Source organism: Lygodium microphyllum, chromosome 12, assembly GCF_053477565.2.
Source record: "Lygodium microphyllum isolate KBCC chromosome 12, Lygodium_microphyllum_v1.1.10, whole genome shotgun sequence".
Taxonomy (NCBI): Eukaryota; Viridiplantae; Streptophyta; class Polypodiopsida; order Schizaeales; family Lygodiaceae; genus Lygodium; species Lygodium microphyllum.
The window spans coordinates 78,483,863-78,507,869 of NC_141146.1; the positions used below are offsets into that span (position 1 = coordinate 78,483,863).

A 24,007-nucleotide genomic window follows, 5' to 3' on the forward strand; every position below is an offset into this window, starting at 1 on the left:
TTGTCAGTTTTATTTGTGAATTTATCAAGATATATTGCAAAAATAATTAAAGAAACATAGGATGGCTTGCATGTCCATGGCGAGTGCGGCACATGCGATGGTGCGCACACAAACATTCATATTCGTATCATATACATATGGAAATGCACACATGCACACATTACTCTTGTGAAGCTACATAAGCATGCAACGAGCCCTGGAGGAGGGGGAGGGGGGGGGGGGGGGGATCCTAATTTGCAGAAAATATAAAAAGAGAGATATACAGCTGAGATGTATCCTAGTGGACTTCACTGGAGCAATTTAATTTGCTCTTAAGCAAAAGTGTATTACAATCTCATGCAGGAAGGTATAAGTAATACAAAACTGGCAGTGGAGTGGAGTGGAGTGGATTGGATTGACAATATAAGTATACACCCAAACTGTACAATATGATGGGACAATCATCCACCTTCGAAAAAATGGCACTCATGAATGAGCTGTTGGATACAGTTACTATAAAGGTGACTATAGACATTTGAAATAAGTATGGCTAGCTGCACATTGAAGCTGGGGGATTTGAAGGGAACTCATGTTATCCTTCTGTTTCTTTAACTCATTACTCTGGTATTGAGAAAGAAGACATGTGTGACCCACAAGTGGGTAGGCTAAACACTAAACAGCTAAACGAGGTTAACAATAGTTGTATACGGGTCATGTCAATGCAGTCATTGGGAACCTCCTACACCTTTGAGTTGCTCTACCATCAACATTCACATCCCAATCGTATGCGTCGTAGCCTGCACTTCCTCTTAACATCATGCTAATTCAATATGATGACACCATGCTGATAATATGCTTTGCTTCTTTGTGTTGCACATGATCCAGCCTGATATCAAGCCTGCAAAGCCGCATGCAAACCACCTTGTTACACTTCTGTTTTCAATCACACACACACACACTCACTCACACATCTCTCTCTCTCTCTCTCTCTCTCTCTCTCTCTCTCTCTCTCTCTCTCTCTCTGGATTTTGAATTTACGAAGGGCCTTCTGGAAAAGGAAGCAGACTCAAAAGCTATGATGACAGGAGAAAGAACCACGAAGCAAGCACAACCAGGGTGGAGCAAATGATACCCATCCAGGAAGCAACCACCTCTCTGAGGATCACAACAGCAGAAATCATGGAATGACCTTGTCATGATGACAATCATCAAACACGGCCCTCATGACCATGGATACTTGAGGGCAATGCAAAAAATCAAAGTGACAGGTATGCTCTGGTTGTAAAGTGGCCATTAACAGCATCTTACTTGAAACCCAAGAACAGATGATTGACATTGACATGTAATTGAAGTCCACATTCAGGAGGAGAAACCCAGACCTGCCTAGGAACTAGGCAAGAAATGAAGAGATGAGCAGGTGTCTCATCACACATGGTGCAGAAGACATATCTAGCGGTTGTGTTCTCTCTTTTTTTTTTCGTAATAGGTTGTGTTCTCTCTCTCTCTCTCTCTCTCTCTCTCTCTCTCTCTCTCTCTCTCTCTCTCTCTCTCGCGCGCGCGCACACCCACCCACCCACATGCACACACCCAAGCAAGAACCTAGAGAACATTGTAAGGTGCTTACCACCTAAACGCACTACTCTCAGTAAGAGTGAGGAGGCTAGATGGAATAAATCCCTCAAATTCTGTTATGTACCAGGAAGGAATTCAGAGATACAAGAGAAGACTATCTGGAGACTGTTAAGTGCCGTCCATCACACAGGCTGGAACATCTGATGTACTGCAGAACTAAGCACCTTGTTACTCCATCATGTGAATGCTGGAAATCAGCTTCTTGCAGGATGTAGGCTTGCTGTCTCGTGTGCCCTGGCTGAGTTAAGATCTTTTGTAGTAGGGGAACCTAGGCAACACATCTGAGTCAGGAAGCCGACTTCTAAAATTTCTACTCAAGATCAGTCTACTGTACTCTGAAGGGTTACTTTTCAATCAAGCAATGTGGCTTTGAATACCTGAATGGGAGTCAAAAATAAAGGCATTCCTAGTGACCCAGTTATGTCAACATCCCCACAAATGCAAAAAGTGGAACACTATTTATGCTTTTAGATCTTGTAGTATTATGGATGGATCATCACTCTAAATGAAACTGAAAAATTAATGATAACCATGCTGCATCTTAAGACAATTCATTTGTCACATGATGTCTCTCCAACTAGTAATTGTGAAGATATGTTAGTGGGCGGAAGGAAGCCCCTACAGAGGTTACAGTGGGATCCAAAAGAGTGGGTTTGGAGAGACCTGTTTCTTTACAGACTATCGATGTAGCCTTCTTTGGCTATACCATGTTGGGAGGAGGATATAGAGGGGCAAGATCAGTGCACAACCAATAGCCACTCAGCTTGGGCACATCTTAGTGTCTTTCTTGACATTTTTTTGAAGGATATTGGATGATAGCTTCACACCCAAGAAGATCTCTATCTTCGTGTGGATTCTAGCATGTAGAAGTTTGGAAGTTCGTACATGGATCGATGACCAATGGGCAGATTGGAGCTAGACCAGCAAAACGCAGCCTGATTTGATAACATGGAAGTCAAGCACAGGTAGGAGAATGCAAAACACATGTGGCATGCTGTACCATAGTCTGCAGTAGGAAACACAGCCAGAAACTGCCACGTGGTAACCTGGCGACAGCTAGCAGGTCCTGAACAGCATAGCAGCAGATGATGGACAGGCAGTAAACGCAAGTTGAATCATGTCACCAGCTGATCTAGAGGGCTGGACAGCAGGCACCAACAGCAACCGCAATGGACAGCAACTCGAACTAAGATATCCTCCATGCGGGGTGTGGACAGCAATGTTTGGGCATGCAATATGCAAAAACAAGATGGGGCTGAGTGATGGGCAGCCTATCTATTTATAGATTGATGGATCCTCCCAAATTAGGATTTGGCTTGTGGGATGTAGACATTCTCTAGGATCGCGTTTCTTTTTAATAAAAAGTAAGGTAATTTTGAGTTTTGGGGCTATAATAAAGAGCTAATCAAGTGATCATCTATTTTCTCAATAGTAGCTTGGGTCACAAATAGAGGCCTAACATTTGGTTATATTCTTACTAGGATTTGGACATAGACTATTGCATACTTGTGGGAAATGGAAAAGTCTACAAGGTGACTCTGAGCGTATGAGAAAGAGATGCTTTTATATAGACATGGGACTTTGGCGCCTTCTTTCATGCCAGACATGGTCTGGCATTATTGCCCATCAGATCAATTATTCACTTATGTATTTATGATGTACTTAGTGGTCCCTTGATGCATTAGATGAAAAGTCAGCCAAATTATTATAAAAATTGGGGCCAAAAAAGGTAATCCACTAAGGGGAAGCCATGTTAAGAGAAACATGAAAGAAAAGAAATTTTCTATTAATAAATTGACAGAGTATCTTGAGGCAAAATACAAAATAGCCTTGTAAAGGACTTCCAAAACAAAGAGGAAATCTTTTACAAGGCCCAAGTGAATAACTAGTTAGAAGGTCTATAGTGCCAGATCATGTTTGGCTAATAATGAAAGAAAGTGACAAAATCCCAAGTCCTGAGAAAAGTTTCTCTCCTCATAGTCTCCAATTGCCATGTATCCTCTCCCATCTCTTGCAAAGGATATGAGCAGTCTCTATCCAAATCCTGGAGAGAGTCTTTGAAGTGGATCATGTCCAATGAATCTATGGCATGACTACATCTCAATCTCTAAAAGGATGCTGGAGAGTTGCATTAGGATTCAAGATAGCATTAAAAAGGACAAGGAAATTGAGTCATGCTTGACAAAACATCAAAGCTTCTTGATGAGCTCCCAAGAAAAAAAGGGTTTTTGTACAATGCATAAGAAATCATACACACATCTATGCTCCTATAGAAACATCTTGTAGCTAGCAAGTGCACTTTTGAAGTTCAAAGTTCATAGATGTCAAGAAGTTCCCTAACCGATTATATAGGAGGGTATGGAAAAGACATGGGCATCTTTCCTTGGGAAGACTAGAAAAGCATGTTGCAAATGATGCAAACGGTATGGACAAGATAATTTAGCTTTTGTAGTTGACCTAACATTGCACAATGAACCCAAAATGGTGGTAGTGGGTGAAAATGGTATAAAAAATGGAACCATAAACTGTAAGTCACTGCGGGGAAGCCATTTGAAAGAGCAACACAAAAGAACCTTGAGGAACCAAAATCCTCATGTTACACTTTAATTTCTAGGACGCAATAAGGCATGATATATTACACTAAACAATCTCTTGAAGGATGTTGGAGAGTTGCTTTAGGATTCAGGACAGCAATGCAAAGGATAAGGAAATTGTGTCACGCCTCACAAAACATTAGAGCCCTCCATAAGCTCAACAAAATACAAGGTTTTCACACAATGCTGATGTAATTGGACACACAAATATGATCCTATAGAAACATCTTGCAGCCAACAAGTGCATTTTTTGAAGTTCATAGATGTCAAGAAGTCCCTAAACCGAACATATACAAGAGTATGGAAAAGATATCACCGTCTTTCCTTGGCGAGAATCAAAAAGCGTTACACAATGAGTCCAAACAACACCGGCAAGGATGTGTGTTGAGTGTGGCTTTTCCTAGAAGAGAAAATTTGAAAGGTAAACACTTAAGTCAAAAAAGGGATTAAAAACAATACAATCCCTTTATAGGACAGCAATGCTCACTCCATGGCCATGGTAACCACTCACTAAAACAAGGTGCTAGAATCCCATGTATCAAAAACTGCATCTCTCTCCTCATGTGCTCTAATTCACAGAAGTATGGATGATCTTTGTCAGCACTAACCATTAGTGCATGCTACCATAATGGTGCAGTGACAAGGTGGTTATTGCCCCAAAATGTTACCCCTAATTAACTTGGCTTAAATGGCCCACTTGTACGGTTATGAGTGTTGGATAAAATATATTAAAAAAAGAAAGGATTTTTCTAGAAAATAAATAAAAAATGAATAAAATCCTACTTACTTTTCTCTCTTTTTCTTTGCCCAGCATCGTTACATGCTCATTCCATGGCTTTCCTTGGATCCATATCTTCCTCAACAATCAAGATCCTCACACCGATCCTTGCCTAATATGGGCTCTTTGCTTTGCATTCTACATGACTGTATGCTTTCCACGAGGGAAACAATTGCCATTGAGCTGAGCAAGCAACATATGTCACCTTCTTGCCTTGATCAATGGGCTAAAATCAAACGACTCCTAGCCTCAACAATTTCTCGTTTCCATTCAGGAAACACTTCAAAGCCAATTTTATGCTTCAAAGACAACAACATTAAGTCCTCAAGGAACAGGAGCAGTAAGTTCTTTGGGGATACTTCATTGAACGTCATCTTCTCATCCTCACCAACTAACAAGCATTCGTTGCACCAACCTTTTAGACATGGGCCTTCACCACACTTAGCCCGCCCACTCAGCCAATGGAAGCCTTACAGACCGGCATGCCGCCTTTGTTTCTCACAACTTGCTTCTTCAAACATCCATGTAGGCACAGGCTCTTGGGTCCAAAAGAGGCAAAATCCCTCAAGATTAAGTGAGCTTTGAGTAGAATTTCGTGATTGTCCATGGCCTGCACCTGTTAGAGATTTAGGGATCAAGAGAGCTTAAGAAGGTGAGAAGGAGGCTTTATCCATGTCAAGAACACCTGCTAGAAGCTGTAGAAGCAAGCCAAGATGGAGAAGAAGCTATAGATGACCCTGGTCTGATCAGGTTGCAACCCCTAAATCTGTGCCGAAATTTACGGGCTGCTGCCTGGGGAGAAAGGGAGGGTCAAACCATTCACTGGACAGCTTGAAATGAAGGTTAGGATCCTTGTGAAGCTTTGGAAGAGTGGTGAAGATCACTAGGGTTGGGGTAGAGAGGATCTATGGTGTTTCTCCTCCATGGAAGCTTGGCAGGAGCTTGAGGAGAGAGAAGACTCCATGTGAAAAGTAACCAAGATTAAACTCTTTCTAACTCATGTGAGCACTGTTTTTAGAGATTTACCTTCAAATTTGGCCCAAAATGACCCACGAGCTGCCAAATCCAGTCTTCTAGCCTCCAAACTTGGTCCAAGGACTCCATTAATGCTCTTGACTACTGTCCTCCTAGTCCTTGACCTCTGGGTCCTTCAGTGCTCCTCCATTTTAGTGCCTGTCCCTATGTACCTGAAGCTTCTTGGATTTTGAAACTGAAAAGGATGGTAACTGAGCCTCTAAGGTAACTAAATTAATCAGAACTAGAGCTCTGATACCACTTGTCATGAAGAGAATAGGAGAGAGGGAGAAGAAGAGAGAGAGAGAGAGAGTACAAAAGAGAGAGAAATATTGCAAGAGAGTGACGAGGAAAGAGAAAGACAGAGAGAGGAAAAAGTCATGAAAGCCAGGAGAGAGAGGTGAAGATGAAAGGAGACTTGTATTATTATCTAATGGCCAAAAATCAAGTCCCTAACACCCTATATACCAGCCAGTGTAGCTAATATTTCCCCATTATTAAATCCCTTTTAGCCAAGATGGTTCTTCATTCGTGTCCTCTACCTGTTCCAGTTTTTTTAGCTTGATCAGGTAGATGGATAATCCTTTCCTTATTCCTTGAACTATTCGTGTTGCCCTAGCTAGTTGGATCTTTGGTTACTTGCTTCCACTTGTGTTGTTACATGCTCACCTTTAAGATTACGAAAGGAGACTTGTCCTTTCCCACAATGAATGTGGCCAACATTCACCAACATTAAATGTTGGCCAACTGGCATAAAATGCCTAAAATGCCACAAATAAATCACAATAAAGTGCCTAAAATAAGGACAATGTGCCCAGCCCTAAATGGCATGCATAGACTCACACATGAGTTGACAATCCTAGTAAAACACTCTCAAATCATGGGTGATCTAATATAATGATACAAGGAGAATGACCCATCATAGTCCATACAACATACAACCACCAGAGTAGAACCACGGATACACAAGCAGTGGGTGATCAAGCCATCACCAAGGTGCCTTGGAGAAAACGTGATGTTGATGTCACTCGTACTAGCTTCTAAACATAGAGAAGAATCGTAGCGTGTCTCTGTGACTGTCATCAATGTCTCGCAGTAGCATACAAGCCCAGCTTGTCAAAAATGCCTCTGAACATATGTGACCATGGATTCCCTAGCTTTGGCCAGAGACCAACAAAGTATCCCCTCATGTGAGCTTAGACTAGGAGCCAAGCCCAAATACCAAACCATCATGAACCTAGATCATTCGATGCATCAATGACATACCTCTCTAGAACTTGTGCATCTATATACCTATATAGATGAGGTTCACCTACCCCATCTCAGCACCCTCGCATTCCCTCTCTCACACTAGAGAGTTATAAAGAAATGATCACATCACCTGGACTAGAAAGCAGCAAAGGAAGGGGCTACCCAACCCTACCCGCGATCTAAAGAAGTGAATCCCTTCTGCGCCTTGGACATCTCCTTGGCTAGAGAATTGGAGTTGGAAATTGAGGAAGAGGATGACTCGTTGGGGACGAGGCCGCATCCCACTTCTTCTGCTTCTCCTTCTTCTTCCATGAGGCTACTAACTCCTTGTGATCCTTCCACAAGTGTCCCTTCTCACTTCAAGACCTACGAGGCATGGAGCAGGTTCCTCATATTCCATATCATGTTCAGGATTGCTATGAACCCTTCAAGTTACAATGGTAGCACTGGGCCTTCAACTTCTTTTGGTCACCCCTCTCTGAAGCGGCAAGAACCTCATGAGAACCTCCATAATGAGATGGAAGCATCCCCTGTAAATGCCGATGTCTTATGCTCAAGTAGCATCGAGGACATATGTGTGAAGCTCATATGTGTAGATGATGTTTGCACCCTCAAAGCATTGGCCACTCCAAACGTTGGGGGGAGCTTGTAGAGTATTGTTCCCACAAGATGTGCCTCTAGAAGGGCAAATTGCATGTGTCAAAGCTAGTTTTCTACCTATGTAATATAAAGTAGAAATGATTGTATGGTGTCCTTAGGCTCAAACTTCATCTACTAGAGCTATCCATAAAGTATCATTATAAGCATGGTGAAAGGTGTCTCATACAACATCTGAAGCTTTGACCATACTTCGGGAGATGTTCTATAGGAGATAACCGCTAGTAGAGCTTCTTTAGAAATACATCTAAGAAGAGCACAATAGGTACGTGCATCATTTGAATCCCATGTAAGCACAACTTCCTCATTGTTGTTCTCATCAAAATCTTCTGGAATGAAAAGGATGCCGAGGATAAGGAATAGCTCCACAAACAATGTACCAGATCCGCTTCTACATAAACCGGGCTTTCATAACTTCACTCCATGTAAGATAGTCAGGTCCATGTATCTTATCATCTATAGAACTACATGGAGGAGCCATACAGAGAGGATAAGAAGAGAAGATGGAGAATAGAAGGTATACAGAGAGAGAATATTGTAAAACCAACAGCAAAGACTTCACAAAATGAGAGTCCACATGCAAGATAACCAAAAATCTGATAAAAAAGGAAGGGAAACTACTATAGATTGATGAAAACTCAGTTGAAAACTGCCATAAAGAGCAAAAACGGCCTGTAGGAACAGTCACCCAGCCACAGTTAGGGGCAGAAAACCAAAAGCACAGGCTGACAGGGCAATTAATGCAGCAAACTGATGTCAGAGGCTGATAATGCAGGGGGCTGGGCTGAAAACACAGGCAGCAGTTGAACCTCACACAAGCTGAAAACAGTCAGCAACAGGTCACTTGATCGGCAAATGGAAGAAAAACCTGTAATCAGCAGAAAAATAGTAGCAGAAACCTAGATCCTACAATTTGATACCATATCAAAAGTGGATGTAGCAATGGAAGTGTATCCGTATGCTGAAATGGATTGTTGAACACAAGACACAGAGAAAAAAAAGAGAGAATACTACAAAGAAGAGAACTCAAAAGAATGCTTGGGAAATGGATAGTCACGTACGATAGTGAGTCACCAGCTGTGTAGGCATTGGCAACAACTCCTCTCTCCTCCAAGACCTCCAAGTGATGATTGATCGTGACTCAGGAGGAGGAGCACAATATATACGCAATAAATATTCCAACAACAATATTTGGTCAGCATAAAATGCCTAAAATGCCACAAATACATCACAATAAAAAGGCCTAAAATAAGGACAATGTGCCCAGCTCAAAATGGCATGCACAAACTCACACATGAGCTAACAATCCTCCTAACAAGGTGTGGGTGCATGCAAGAGAATTGTGGGAGTTGGAACAAATGCCTAAGAGAGAAAGTACCAAAGTGAAATCACACATGACCTAACAATCCTGCTAACAGGGTGTGGGTGCGTGCGAGAGAATTGTGGGAGTTGGGACGAATGCCTAAGAGAGAAAGTACCAAAGTGATATCATCAATGGCCCATTCAGGATAGTGCCTCTTCTATCTGCTCTCTCTCTCTTGAGAGAGAGAGAGAGAGAGAGAGAGAGAGAGAGAGAGAGAGAGAGTTGTATTAACTTCCAAAAAAGGCGAAGTCAGCCTATGAGATAAAGTGGATCAACCCTGTGCCTAAGGGGTACTTTCATATTGACTTGCACAAGACCCACAAACTTGGGATGTCCAAAGACCCAATCTTTTGCAAACATCGATAGCCGACCCACTAAGAATCAAATGACTAATTGTAGTGACCAAACCTTCCGTGCCAACTCAATCAAGTCAAGCTGCCAATGCAGAAGTCCTTTCCAGCAAACTATATGACCCCACACTCTTGATGAAGCATCAAACATGAATGCATTTCTCATGGTCCATATATGCCAACAATCCCAAAAACGTGAGAAATGAAAGAGTACTTTCATATTAGCCTGCACAAGACCCACAAACTTGGGATGTCCAAAGACCCAATCTTTTGCAAACATCGATAGCCGACCCACTAAGAATCAAATGACTAATTGTAGTGACCAAACCTTTTGCACCACCGGGCAAGGAATTGAGGGGGGGGGAATGGGATTGTTGTCAGTTCCTACATATGTTTGACAAAAGAAGCAACAACCATCGAAAATCCTCTCCTTGGAGAGTGTAGAGGCAAGAGCAAGAGCACCAATCAACATTTGCCAAATGAAGACCTTGGATTGGAAAGGCATTTAGTTAAGCTAGCTTTTGTCATTGCCACAAATTTCCACCACACTTGACCTTTCTAGAGACCCTGGGTAGTGTTGCCCTTCTTGGAAAGCTAGTCCTTATCGTGTATGAGCAAATGGTATAACTGATTGGCTGAAGCACGGCCCGAATGGAGCTGACCACTAATCTTGCCAAGGGGCCTAAAAAGATCTTGTTGCTTTGAACTGTGAAGCTATGCCGTCTAACACAAAAGTAGCGCCAAACTCATCTGAAAGACATGATAGCCCCACTTGCAAGTAGAAGAGCATCAACAACAATGACCAATCCCAAGTGTGCCATCCTATTCAACATCGGCCTTTGTTCCTATTTCCCTTGCCAAGTGAGAAGCATAAAAACAGGTAACACTTCAGCTCTCAAGGAGTTTGCCATCCCCTGATCCAGAGATGGGACAAGATTTAACAAGGACCGATTTCTAGGAGTGGACCAAATGATTCAAAATCATGGAAGATTTAAGATGAAAAGGCTATCCAGCATTAACCACATGCCACCATGAGGCAAAAATACTAGTGTTCCCATGCTTAATACCTTGAGTCTCAAGAAAGAACTTAGCAATCAAAGGCTAGGGCTGCCTACCCTCACACAAAGCTTGAAACAATGACCAACACAGAGCAATCATATGTGTCTCCAAGTCTAGAATAGCCCCACCCCACATTCTTTTGAGAGTACAAACATGGTGCCAGGAGATCCAAGATATACCCATCCGTGTAGAGTCTTTTTTTCAAAGCAAGAACCAAATGGGTTGAGTAATTTCCCACAAATTAGACTTCAGCCAAGGGAGCAAGGGGAGGTAATATGAAACCATTGGCACCATGATTGTTTGAGCGATTTTCAGTCTTACGTGGAAAGGCCAAGCTTGTGATTTCCAATACACAAACCTATCCATAATGCCCAAGGAGATCCAATCCATTAGCACTTTAGATAAAACTTGCACCCTCCAAGGATAGCCCACATGCCAGAAAACAAATCCTTTAAGCACAACCTCGCCTTGCCATCCCAAGGCCTAAAGATCACTCTCAGTGCAACTGATAAGGGCTGACTTAGATGCATTAATATGGAGTCCCGAGGCAATGGCAAATAAGTCCCATGTAGCCATCGCTCTTCATATATGATCAAGATCAGCCTTGAGAAACATGAAAGTGTCATCTGCCAAAGCTTGCCCAACCAACTATTTGTGTGAAGAGAGACCGACCACCTCACCATTAGCTGCTAGGTGAGACAACATCATCAGAACGGATTGAGTAGCCAAGGCAAAGAACAAAGGCCTCAGCAGGCAACCCTACCTAACAAATCGACAAAGGGGAAACGGTGTCATGGCACCACCATTGAGTAGAACTCTTGAGGAGGAATCCACACTGATAGTATTAATAAGCCACATTCTTGGACCAAATCCCATGCCTTGCATCAGCTCTCTCTCTCTCTCTCTCTCCGTGAAGATAATTGAATTGAGTAGCAAATATGTACATTAGACCATCAAGTCAACTAAGAAAAATAAGACACAAATGAAAGTCTACCAGACTCCAACACAAAAAGATCACACAAAAAGGACAGCTGGTGTAGAGCGAACAATATCTAGCCAGGGAGCAACAATGTCAGCAGGCAACCCTACCTAACAAATCGATGAAGGGGAAACGGTGTCATGGCACCACCATTAAGTAGAACTCTTGAGGAGGAATCCACACTGATAGTATTAATAAGCCACATTCTTGGACCAAAACCCATGCCTTGCATCAGCTCTCTCTCTCTCTCTCTCTCTCTCTCTCTCTCTCTCTCTCTCTCTCTCTCTCTCCATGAAATAATTGAATTGAGTAGCAAATATGTACATTAGACTATCAGGTCAGCTAAGAAAAATAAGACACAAATGAAAGTCTACCAAGACTCTAGCACAAAAATATCACACATAAAGGACAGCTAGTGTGGAGCAACAATGTCAGGAAGAACCAGATCAGCTAACACCATAGACGAGATCTGCCATAACACTATACCACAAACACGGGCCACATGACCATGGATGTCGGAGGTTGAATAAAAAATAAAGACATTCTGAGTACGCCAAATATGCCACAGGGCTGTCAATCTAAGGAAATGAAAGAGGCACGAATAATCTGAATGCAAAGTAGACATAGAGGTCATCTTTCCCATAATCCACGAAAGACCTGATATATGATGCTAAGTCAATGAGGATCACACACGGGAAACAAAACTCCAAATATGTCGAGCAACAGGGCAAGAGACAAAGAGATGAAGCAATGTCTCATCACATGTAGTGCAAAATACACAACGACCAGCAGAGATCTTATGAGCATGCAACACATCCCCAATTGGAAGACCCCCACCAATAAGCAACCTCCACATGAACACTTTACCCTGATAAGGAACCTTAGACTTCCAGAGTTGGATGAATCTTTCCTGCCACTTCTTTTTGCTACCCCAAATATGTCATAATTTATAAGCCTTTCCAATGACCCATCTCTTGGCCTCCACCATTTGATGATATATCTGATTAGCCACTCCCTCATGTCACTGTTAGTCTCTCATTCATGCCACAAAAGACTAGCCTAAGAGCTCCCCTCCATACCTACTAATCTCTAGGGAAATCCCATAAGCACTGCCTTTGTATTCCATTTGTCTCTCCACAACCAGCAAAAATTACTAGGAACTTGTCATATCTAAACTATGTACAAACTTCTGAACTCGTGTGCCAATAGCCATAGGGAGAGAGAGAGGTTGCTAGGTTTGAAACTATAGTGCAACCTCCTCAAGAAGTTGGGTAAGTAAGGAGAAAAAATGCCTCAAGCGCACGAGTGCTAGGCAGCAATCGGCATCACTTTGATCCTACTTACCTAACCTAGTTAGTACAATAGACAAAGGGTGAGATGGAGGGTTGAGGGTCTCTCAAGAATAGGCAAGTCTCTCAAGAGATAGGTCCCTCCAGACCAACTCTACTAGATCCCACTATAATCCCAAAAAACGTTTCCTCTAACAAACCCAATGTCTGCATCCCACCCCTAGATCGCGCAACTAGTTGGGTCAAGATCTATGAACCATCTCCTATCATATAGGAAGCTACTCTAATCCTCTAACAAGAACAATTTGTATACTCATGTCCTCCCATGAGCTTGCAACCTAGACATACGAGGTGCTACTCAAAACCTTGGCTGCCAAGATAGTAGGTGGGGAGTTTCGGAAACGGGGGAAATAGACATGGCAAAAAATGAAGTTTCAGATTTTTGGCTAGTTCTGCTAATGGGGGGAAGAAGTTTTAGATTTTAGCATTAACTCCATACATAGGTACTAAAATATATCAATGCCCGTAACAACATTTACTCGAATTTCACAAAAAACTTAGCCTTCATGTTACATGATTCATGACATTTGAACATGTTACAACTTAAAGCACCCACGATCATTACAAGAGTGAAGAAGAAGGTGTAGGAGGAAGGAGGAGGAGGAAAAGAAGGCAGAAGAAGAAGAAGGAACAAGGAAGAAGAAGAAGAAGAAGAAGAAGAAGAAGAAAGGAGGAGGAGGAGGAGAGGGAGAGAGTTGCTAGCTTCATGGACGAAAGAGAGATGGGGCAGAGAAGAAACACTTGAGCAGATAGGCAGAAGAGAAAACAAGAAGAAGAAACCCGCATTTCCATTTCAGGTAGAAACAGCAGCTCTATTTCCAGCTGCCCAAAATGGCAGAGACGCCATTCCAGCGTACAATGGCTGCCAAATTAACATTAGTATCTCATCACCACAGCAATTCCTATAAGTCCTACCAGACGTCAGGAAGAATTCTATATACACAGTCCAGACCTTCAATCAAAGGCTCTAGTGGTTAACCATGTTAGTGCATTGATAGATTATCTATATGTCAGCTAAATATATATATACTTCTAAGCCATGTACAATAGTCTCAAAAACTCAATGTGTAGTTTGAGAACGATCCTTCTAAGAAAACCTATAAAGTGTTTGAGCATGAGAGGACGATGACTGTGTAAATCAAATGAAACGAATAGAAACATAAGTATTTTCTCTACAGTTTATAGAGTAGTTTTTTACTTTGAATACTGTATCTCACCTCGGTGGCAATTTTCACTGATGTGATTTTAATAGAATTTATCTTATTGGTAAAAACAGTAACCGAAAGAGAATCTGATGCCACTATGCATGATGAAAGATGAGAGAAAAACGCACTGCTCATTGCTAATTGAATTACAACCATAGCCCAGTACTAGCCAATCCAACTCTAATAAACATGAAGCATATGCTTGCCACATTGCTGCCCACCAATTCTTTCTTGTTCCAGACATGCACTACTATCCAATGCTGCCATATGCCGACATGATCAACCCCAAGCCCTCAACCTTCCACCTTAACGTTTTACTTAAGCACACTGTCCAACATGAATCATCAAAAGTCAAATGACACAAACTTGGATCACTAAAAAGAGGGGACTGGCAACAAAGAAAATGTGCCATACTTGATCAAGCATTACATGAGTAAGAAGGTTAAAGGCCTTTGTGAGCAAGAGAGAGATAGAAAGAAACACTCAAGACAAAAATGCATCACTAGACTGTTCGATACAGGTGTTGTGTAGCACTAAATGCATTGCTGGAACTGGATATTTGCAAGGATTGGAGAATTATTTCATTAGCCTTGTATTTAACATCTTCTTTGAGCACATAGTCAAGGAGATTTTGTCACATGAGGAGATTTTGTCACATGATGCCTCCCTTCCTTATTGTGATTCACATTGTAACGAAACAAAATGTCTATTGCTAATATCAAATGCAGTCATTGCATGCCTATTTAATGGTGGCACATGTGATAATATAAGAATGCTTCTCAAGTCTAGGAAAGCTTTTATGAAACTCATGCACCCCAATCAGTTCATATTATTGAAGAACCAAGGTAACAGGGGCTGCCTTATTGGTAATGTGATCACATTGGTGAGCTTCACAGTTCAGCATTGTTTCAGGATTTGTCTCTTGCTCAGTACCCTTGGGTATTTATTGGCAGATTGGCTTCTAGGTAGGAGGTGGTGATACATCGAAATAAAAATCATTGATGAATAAACAACACAGGAGGTGGTGACACATACATATAAAAAGCACTGCTGCATAGACAACAAGTTACCAGATGACATATTGGGAATTTAAAGGGCTAAAGTTGGTGAGTAGGAAAAACTGCTATAATGCAGGTTTAATTTAACTTTGAACAGCATCCTTACTGGCGCACCTTGAGGGTTTTGAAAGCAAACACAAAGAATAATAAGAGAAGATTACATTGGTGAATGCTTGACCTCAACATTCCTGTCCAGAACGTGGAGAGAAGTATTCATTTGTTCAACTCCTCCCTGATGGCACGGATGCTATGGTCTATTTCTGTGGCTTGGTAGGCCATTACTCAACTTTGGCTAACGAGGAATGCATTAAAGCTTTGATTTTTCATCTGAGATTTTCTCACATGTTATAGGAATTATTGGGCAAATCCCTTTCTTGGGTATTTGCAAAAACAAGTGATACCTTGAGTTCAGGTAGTCAAGGCACTAAAATGATGCAGTAACATCATCCTAATGTGCAAACACATTATAAACACATGGTTTATATGCTAGCTAGCAGGTCTACTATACTTTCAATTCAGTCCTAATAAATCAAACATTATGGAAAGGAGAGGAAGAAAAAAGTATGGGTCGTGCAAACTCGGACATATATTCTCTAAAGAAATGAAGGCAAGAAAAAGGTTCTTAGATAATGATTTAAGCTGTATGATGATTACCTTTTCAAGCCCACAGATCTTGTTCCCCGAAAGCTCATCAACCTTGACCGAAAAGCTGAACACATTTCAAGATGAAAAAAGAGGCTAAACCTCTCTCTCTCTCTCTCTCTCTCTCTCTCTCTCTCTCTCTCTCTCTCTCTCTCTCTGTGAATTAATGAATTGAAATATTTACAAAGGGCCTTTTGGCCAACCAAGCATCAATGACAAGTAGAAAACACACATGGAGCCAAAACACTACAAAAAACACAGGGGTACAATAACAGAAGAAGGGGACCACAAACCAGGCACAACCGGGGTAGTGCAGATGATATCCATCCACAGAGGCGCCACCTCTTTAAGAATCACACCAGCAAGGACCATGGAACTAACTTTCACACTAACAATCCTCAAATATTGCCCACATGACCATGGATACTTGAGGCTGAATAAAAAATAAATGTATTGCATATCCACCAAATGGGTCAAAGATCAGTCCAATGCAAAAAATGAAAATGACGAGTATGCTGCAGCTGTAAAGAGGCTGCAGACAGTATCTTGCCTAAAGCCCAAGAATGGATGATTGTACGTTGACCTGTCACACTGAAATCCATACTGGGAATGAAACATACTAGAAGCAAATTGACACCAAGCATAATTGATGTCATCAAGCATTTGAAGACATGAATTGTCTACCATGATGGATTTCTTGCTAAAATCACAAGATAAATAATTGGTAGTAATTAACAAAGGCCTACGAAACAAACAATAATCCACAATGCGAATGCCAAAATATAAGCTGAGCCATAAAGGCACATGATCTCATAAACAGTATCACAATCAATCCAAAGCTTGCATGAAAAGGCATCATAAGAGTTATCTAGTTGTGGGGATGCATTATTAAAATCCCCACACAAATGAGTTACGAAACAAGGATAAGCAGCCATTTCAGCCCACACATACAAATACACAAACAAAAGAAGTAACACAGACAGAACCCCAATACAATCACAATTCAGCCAACACCATATCATTGTCATGCTGCTCGTTTGATGGAATCAGAGGATCCCCAGCCAACATCATATCATTGTTGCCCTGGTCCTGAATTAGAGGATCCCCTTTTCAACTTCCACTCTTTTGCACGTCAGACCAGTTCAGCTTAAAGCACACAAGGCACTACTCATATGCTACATGCATCAAAGGCCTTGTCAGGAGTGAAAAGGTCAAAGGATCTGTAGCCTGTGTGGCAGTCGCTGAACTGGAAACAGATGAGCATTATTTTCTTCAATGGTCAGTTGGGTGGTTTATTGTTCTTTCGAGGAATGCTGTCTTCCACTTCCAAGCTTCTATTTATGAAAAAACACGTAATCTGTCTTTTGCCCTTTAATCAGACATCTCCTAACAAAAAAAAAGCTAAGTACAAGCTTGCATATGGGAAAAAATGGCATTTGCAGATAAACTTCCAAATAACTAACCTTCTCTGAGCGGGAGGATAGCTTTTTAAGCTGCAGTGCTGCCAAGTAAGCCTCTTCACTTTTGGCCACCCAGTTGTTGCATGTTTGTCTATTGCTGTTTTACTTGATCTCCATCATATTTGAAAATCTAGATGGCTTTGCCCTAGTCAGGGACTCATCTCCATGCCTTATCCACTCTGATAGACGCCAAGGCTTTTGCCACTTCCATTTGAACTGCAATAACCACCGCTCATGGCTTCTCTTCCACCTTAGTAATTTTCCTACTTGTGTTGTTTGCTTTGTACCAGAACGTAGCCCTCTATTTGTGAACTGTAAATGAATGGAAAAATGGAGTTAGTGATTACATTAATCTGAAAGCAATCAAAACACTTGTAAAGTGGTATGATTATTGCTATTACACCAAACAGAGCTATCTTTCAGTGCCAACCTATTTTCTCTACACAACCCAAATTCACAACCACGTTAGAGCCGATCACAAAGAAATGCCCTTGCTTTGAGAAAATATTGTACAAGCTTGATTTCATTTTTCTATCTTAGCTCTTCTAAACAGAAAATACATTTGCTTCCCCTGTAGGAATGCATAACATCCCAATTTAGAGCAATACTATGGCATGCAAAAGAATCAAACACATTTCACATATGCCTGATTTTTGAAATGTTTTGGAAACAATGGTAATTTCACTGTAAGGGTAACGACTGCAAATTCTGAATTCCTGATCATGAAGGTACAAGGTTTATGACAACCGAGTATGTGAAAGCCAGAATTATGACTGGAACCAGCCCTAATTACATGGGGATTGGGTGGTATAAGAACTCCTTAAAGGTTACATCATCTGATATGGCTGTCTGTCACTTTCAGTACTATACCAACAACCAAAAGTATAGAAAGAGTGCATAGTAATGAAAAACAGCATAAGTTTTCCCCCTGGACAAGTAGAGGATTTGACAAAGAGACCACTAAACATGGACCAACATTTTCACAAGTGATATAGGAATCTGATGAGGGTGACATCACAAGAAAAGTAAACTGATAGAAAGGTTATTTGATCTTGCCTTTTGGTATCCATATCTATAACCGACATTTGATGTTGAGCTTTGATACATTCCATGAGAATTAGGCCCTTGTATATGCAGAAGGTGTGATGGAAGATCCTCATCACAAGCTACTGAGACTTCTGAGCCAAGCTGCATATAATCATAAGCAATCATGACCATTAACACTAAACAAACTTTGTTAAGTTCTATAATGCATTACAATTGTTACATGATAAAAATGGGCAATTACATTCAAAACATCTGCAAATTCACGACTAGTAACAAATTGATACCTTTGTAGAAGTGGCAATTGCTTTTGCTATGGCATGTTCTCGTCTCTGTTGCTGTCGACCCATTTCTTTTCTGCAAGCCTCACTCTGCCTCAATAAATCCATCAGCTCAGTAACCTTTTCCTTTAACTCCTTGTTTTCCATGTCCTTATCCCAAAGTCGACACCTGTAATTCAAGTGACAATCTAACAGACTCAGTGACTGACTGTGCTGTCATTGTGGTACTGTGCTGCCAATTCAATTACCAATTTCTTGGGCTGATCTGTTTAATTTTCACACTAGGAAACTCTTTGGCTCATCTCTTGGTTTAGAAGCTGCTTGCTTTCATTGATAATAGATGTTCTGAAAAAGTAAGAGATAGGTTTTGATCTGGACCTGGCATCTATCACCATGTTAAACACATAATGTAGAAGATTTTTTGCATCTCCCATTGTTCGCAGTTGCTGCCAGCGTCCACGACCTGTAGAAGTCCTTTCACGCTCTTCTGCTTCTGACAGTTCCGAGGCCATTGACACCAATGTTTGTGAAGAGTTCTCCAGCATAGTTTTCAAGGAGTCAATTCTTGCACGCCTAGCATCAGAACTGGTGAATGAACTAGGGACAGGTAGCAAACTGCAAGTGAACATTTAATTTAAGCATGTATGATGACCTAATGATTCACTATCTGAACATTTGCTACAACTCCAAATCTTACTGAATGGTGATGATGCATTCTTCTTAATCTGATTTGATGAATTATTGCAGGAAAAAGTACCATCAAGATGTTCATCATGAGGTGAAGGATCACCTTAATGGCATTTCTTCAGATTTGTTATGGTGCAACTCCAGCATGTTTCGCTGTAATTCATCCTCCTTGATTAGGCTATCCAGCTCTTTTGCCAAGCAAGCCCTCCTTCAAAAATCAAAACAAACAAACAAATCAAATTTTTTGCAAGTAAAACATATTTTACATTACATCAATCTCCGGAAGAGTGAAGAGGAATATAGAGGAATATACCTAGTCTTTCCATCAAAATAGTGATTACATTAAAAATCAAAATCAAATTTCGCAAGTAAAACATCTTGTTGCACAATATCCACTTCCAAAAAGAGTGAACAGGAATATACCCAGACTAGCCATGAGAATGCAATGGGTAAAGTTGGGGGGGATTTTTACTTCTAAACAACAAACTAACTTGTTAACAGAAGAATTCAGCCAGAGAACAGTTAGAGCCCCATGAAAGTACGAATAGTCTAGCAAGTCATTGACTCTTTTCATAAAACTACAGACAAATTGGACTTGGCCACAGACATTCATACAGTATGTTTTGAGCAGGATAGCAGATTCAAATGCATGTACAAGCTCGCTCCATAAGTTCATCAGCTCACTAAGCTCCTTTTAATCAATGGCTGAGTGGTTTCAAGCTCTAGGCGATGACTAGAACTCAACTTCTTTTCAATTCCTTTGAAAAAGTAAAAAATGCAAAACAAAAAACAAAAGGTTGATGTTTGTAAAGCTGCCATTCAATATCAAAGATTCAACTCAAACAATGCATAAGCATCTATTTGGATTCATGCGGTTTGAAAATGGACCAAGCCAATTTGGAGAACAACAGAAAGATGTGTTCATCAGTGAAAAACACCAATGTCCATACTATTTATCAGCACACATATGTGTGCTAATTTTTTTCCTTTTCAGAGATACTTTTGGCAGTCTGCACTGCACACCGCTGTCTTGCCATACTCACTGTGGATTGATCATCACCCTTCCTTACTATTCTCACGTGATTCTTGGCATCTATGTGTTTTCAGAGAGGCCTGTTATGTCCAATTATCAATACCAACCCATCAAAGGGAAAGGTACTGGTGCAGTCCCAGTACATATCTTGCCAAATGAACGTCTGACCCATTCCTTCAGAGCATGATCAGCAATTATTATTTGGAAATTCAGATCACCATACTACCCAATAGTTATTTCCTATTTCCTATAACTCATCTTTAGAGCATTTGGCTCTCCTATATATACCAGTTACCCACAGAGCAGCCAGTTAGGAGTAGACTACTTTCAAATCTGCAACCCATAATTATGAGAAATTACTTTTTTTATCTTTCAAAAAGGTGAGCTGAGGCGCTGAAGACCTACATGCCATTAAGGCTTATGAAAAGATATTAGCAAAGAGTAAGAAAAGGGCAAGTGGATAAGAAGTCGAATGAATCTCCTATGCAAAAAGGTTGATGACAAAATCCATCACCATGATACCCATCACCAACTATAGACACCATCCAAAACACACACTTTTTCTTCTGTGCAACCATGTATTAAACTACGTTAATCTACATCCAACATGTTTTTCTTTTATGAAGGAAAACCATTGCTCATGATCGCCCTAATGTGCAAGGAGAAAACGGTGCTCAAGTTACTGTTCATTATCGCATTAATGCACAAGAACAATAGACTTCATGACAAAGGCTTTTCAAAAAACTCAAAAGCAGTGGTGAAACACATCCATGTTAGAAGTGCATATATCACCAACAGGGCAGCTATCATATAAAGATTGTTGCAATGAGTGACAAAAGTAGCTGTGTGGATGGAATGACTTAACCCCCAAGAATGCATGATTTCATTGAGTCCAATTTGTGTTACCAACGCCCAAAATTTGACCCATATGGAGCATTTGGACACAGTCAAGATGAAATCTGCCAATTAACCAGAAGAAATTGCCAAAACTCTGTGCTAGAATTCCATTTTTGAGAAAGTCTATCCAGGAATACCCTACTCAACTCACAATTCCAAAGGAGATGAGGGTTTGGTTGTTTTTGTAGCATACCTTTTAAAGTTCTACTCTACCTCTTAAGTGGCTTTGCAAGATGTCAAAGGGCATTTGCATGATCATTCACCTAAAGAGAACAGAATAACATGTCAATAAACTGATTTTCAAATAAAATTTGTAAGGATACAAGTCTATAGACCAGTAACTCCAATCAACCATCTTAAAAAGTGAATCAAGTGGAGAACTGGTCCAAACGGCTTGATAAGCTCGTTGAATTTCCTCCATACTAGCATGTGAAGCCCATTAATAGAAGTGAGGACAAAGAGGATCGCATTACGATCATCATCAACCAAAGATTATATATAAGTGTTGCCATTCTTTGCAAATGAAGTATGCTCTCTGTGCATCTTGGATAGCCAAAGGGTTTCAAACAATCTACTCCAATGCATAAACTTCAAGGCACATAGAGATAGCTTGCTGAGTCTGACTGCCTGTTGATTTTATATCCACCAAAAATCTTTTCCCAATTCATAATAAGCTCAGTGGAGAGAGGAGAGCCCTCTATTTTGCCTTCAAAATGACATCCCAATGTGATAATCCAATTTCCAAAGGCTTTGGTTGACATATTAGTACACATTGCAGCAAACATTTCAAACCATGGTTGACTTTGCTGCACAAATTCAACCTGATGAAGATTTCCTAGCACCATGCATATTCAAAGAGCTCAATCTATCAACAGCCAATACAATACATCCACGCACATACACATACTGTTTCTTTTTTTGAAACTATGATGTCAAATAAATAATAGCAATCTCTGGTAAAGTATGATCTCAAATAAATAGTAGCAATGTTGAGTGTGAACATAGGACCTACAAAGATCTCCTAAGGAAGGTAAAAGCATCAATGGGAATATCACCAAAGACCATAGATTATGAGATTTTCAAATGGTCCACAGTGTCCAAAACCTTAGCCAAGAAAAAGACCAAGTGCATGTCATCCCTGAACGAGTCTTCCAAAGAAGCTCCACTGCCTAAGATAGACTCATTAATATCCTTTTTTGTCCAAATCCAGAGTGCCAAATAAAACTACAAATATGCCATAATAATCGAGTCGACTGACATGCAAGGATGAACTTGAAAGATTCTACTATTCTACATTTTTCTTTAGCTTTTGTGAGATCCCATCTCTTTGATGCTTAACAGTGACATTCCATCTAGTAGGATAGTCCAAGTGCCTGACAACCTAATGTGGCTGCAAAATCTGTCCTGGCAGAAGCATGCCATGCCAATCATAGTGTTTCAAAGGCAAGAGCTTGAATTTCACAAAATTGATGCGCAGTCTTGTTGCCAATCAAACATCCTGGGGGTCATTTTTACGCAAAAAAAGGAATCATCAGAATATTCTTGAGCCAGGAAAGGCTTCACACCTAGTAATCACAGCCCATGCACAAATAAATGTTCACGACATCAATAACTCTTGTCAATGATACATCACATAGTTGCATCAAGAATGCAACTAGTACATGGCATTAACCAATTTATGTCCAAATCCCAATTTCAGCATAGTATGCGATATAAGGTGCCACTTCATTTCATGAATGCTTTTGTCACATCCACTTGCACAATACATACATCCCATTGAGTGTAATTAGGATACTCAAACCATCCCATCCTTGACAGTTCCATTTTCCCAAATGTTCAATGTGTCATTTAGTTCTATGTCATTGAAAAGTTATTCCAGCTTGGCAGCCTTAATCGAAACAAGAATTGGGTGGACATCATCAAGAAACTGTCAATGAGCATTTATAACCTCAGCTCAAGGATGTGGTGGTAGAGAAAAGGCACTCATAAAGTATTTGGTACATTCATTTGCCAATTGAAACTTTGATCGTGTCCATGAGACATCATGTTGTTTAACTCTGAAAACAGTCATCATCTGTCTATCAGGATGCAGGCTTTTAAACCCTTACAAAAAGAATTTTATCATGCCTAAATCTGCTGTTTTTGGAGCTTACACTAACGACCATATTGGATGACATGATTTGCCTGGTAGAATGGATCTTGTTCTTGTGGATCTAGCTGTCTAATGCAGATGAGTTTTTCTGGAGAATAGTTTGAGATTTTGCCCATGATAAGTTTTGCCTCACCTCTTCCATGAACTATGCATCTGCCATTATCTTTAGTTACAATATATATTCATATGACAAAAATATGCCATGCAAATCTCCAAATCTCCTTGAGCAGGTGCCAAGATAGTACAGATAACCATTCATACCCCGAAATTCTTGGCATGATAAATAATTATTGTTTGCAAGCCACAATCTCAGAGATGGGAAAGGTGTGTTATCTAATGGTATATCAGTAATCAAATCCAACCATAGTGGAGAATTATCAGATAATTTGAAAGAATGATCCACCCACATTTTACATGTGAAAGAATCATATTGCTGAGCATACAACAAATACCACCTATCCAATCAAGCCCAGTAATTAGTAAATGCATCATGTTGATAGGTGCAACCCATGACTCCTAGTTGTAAGATTTTCCACAAATCTA

At 40.6% G+C, this 24,007-nt stretch overlaps 1 protein-coding gene across 3 annotated transcripts in view; it reads right to left on the bottom strand.

The window, feature by feature from the left end:
• Positions 1-244: 244 nt before the first annotated feature.
• LOC148027952 (kinesin-like protein KIN-4A) overlaps positions 245-24,007 on the bottom strand; it is a 65,097-nt gene continuing 41,334 nt past the window's right edge. For 2 of the 3 annotated variants that reach the window (XM_087689646.1, XM_087689648.1), the window contains exons 22-28: positions 19,486-19,590; positions 19,074-19,310; positions 18,702-18,864; positions 18,427-18,558; positions 17,374-17,682; positions 15,923-15,977; positions 246-877 (exon numbers count right to left, since the gene is read on the bottom strand). In XM_087689646.1, coding sequence (XP_087545772.1) covers positions 17,473-17,682; positions 18,427-18,558; positions 18,702-18,864; positions 19,074-19,310; positions 19,486-19,590 — 847 coding nt within the window. In that variant the 3' untranslated portion in view covers positions 246-877; positions 15,923-15,977; positions 17,374-17,472. Of the gene's footprint in view, positions 878-15,922; positions 15,978-17,373; positions 17,683-18,426; positions 18,559-18,701; positions 18,865-19,073; positions 19,311-19,485; positions 19,591-24,007 lie in introns of all 3 variants that reach the window. The other variant, XM_087689647.1, reaches the window with a different exon arrangement.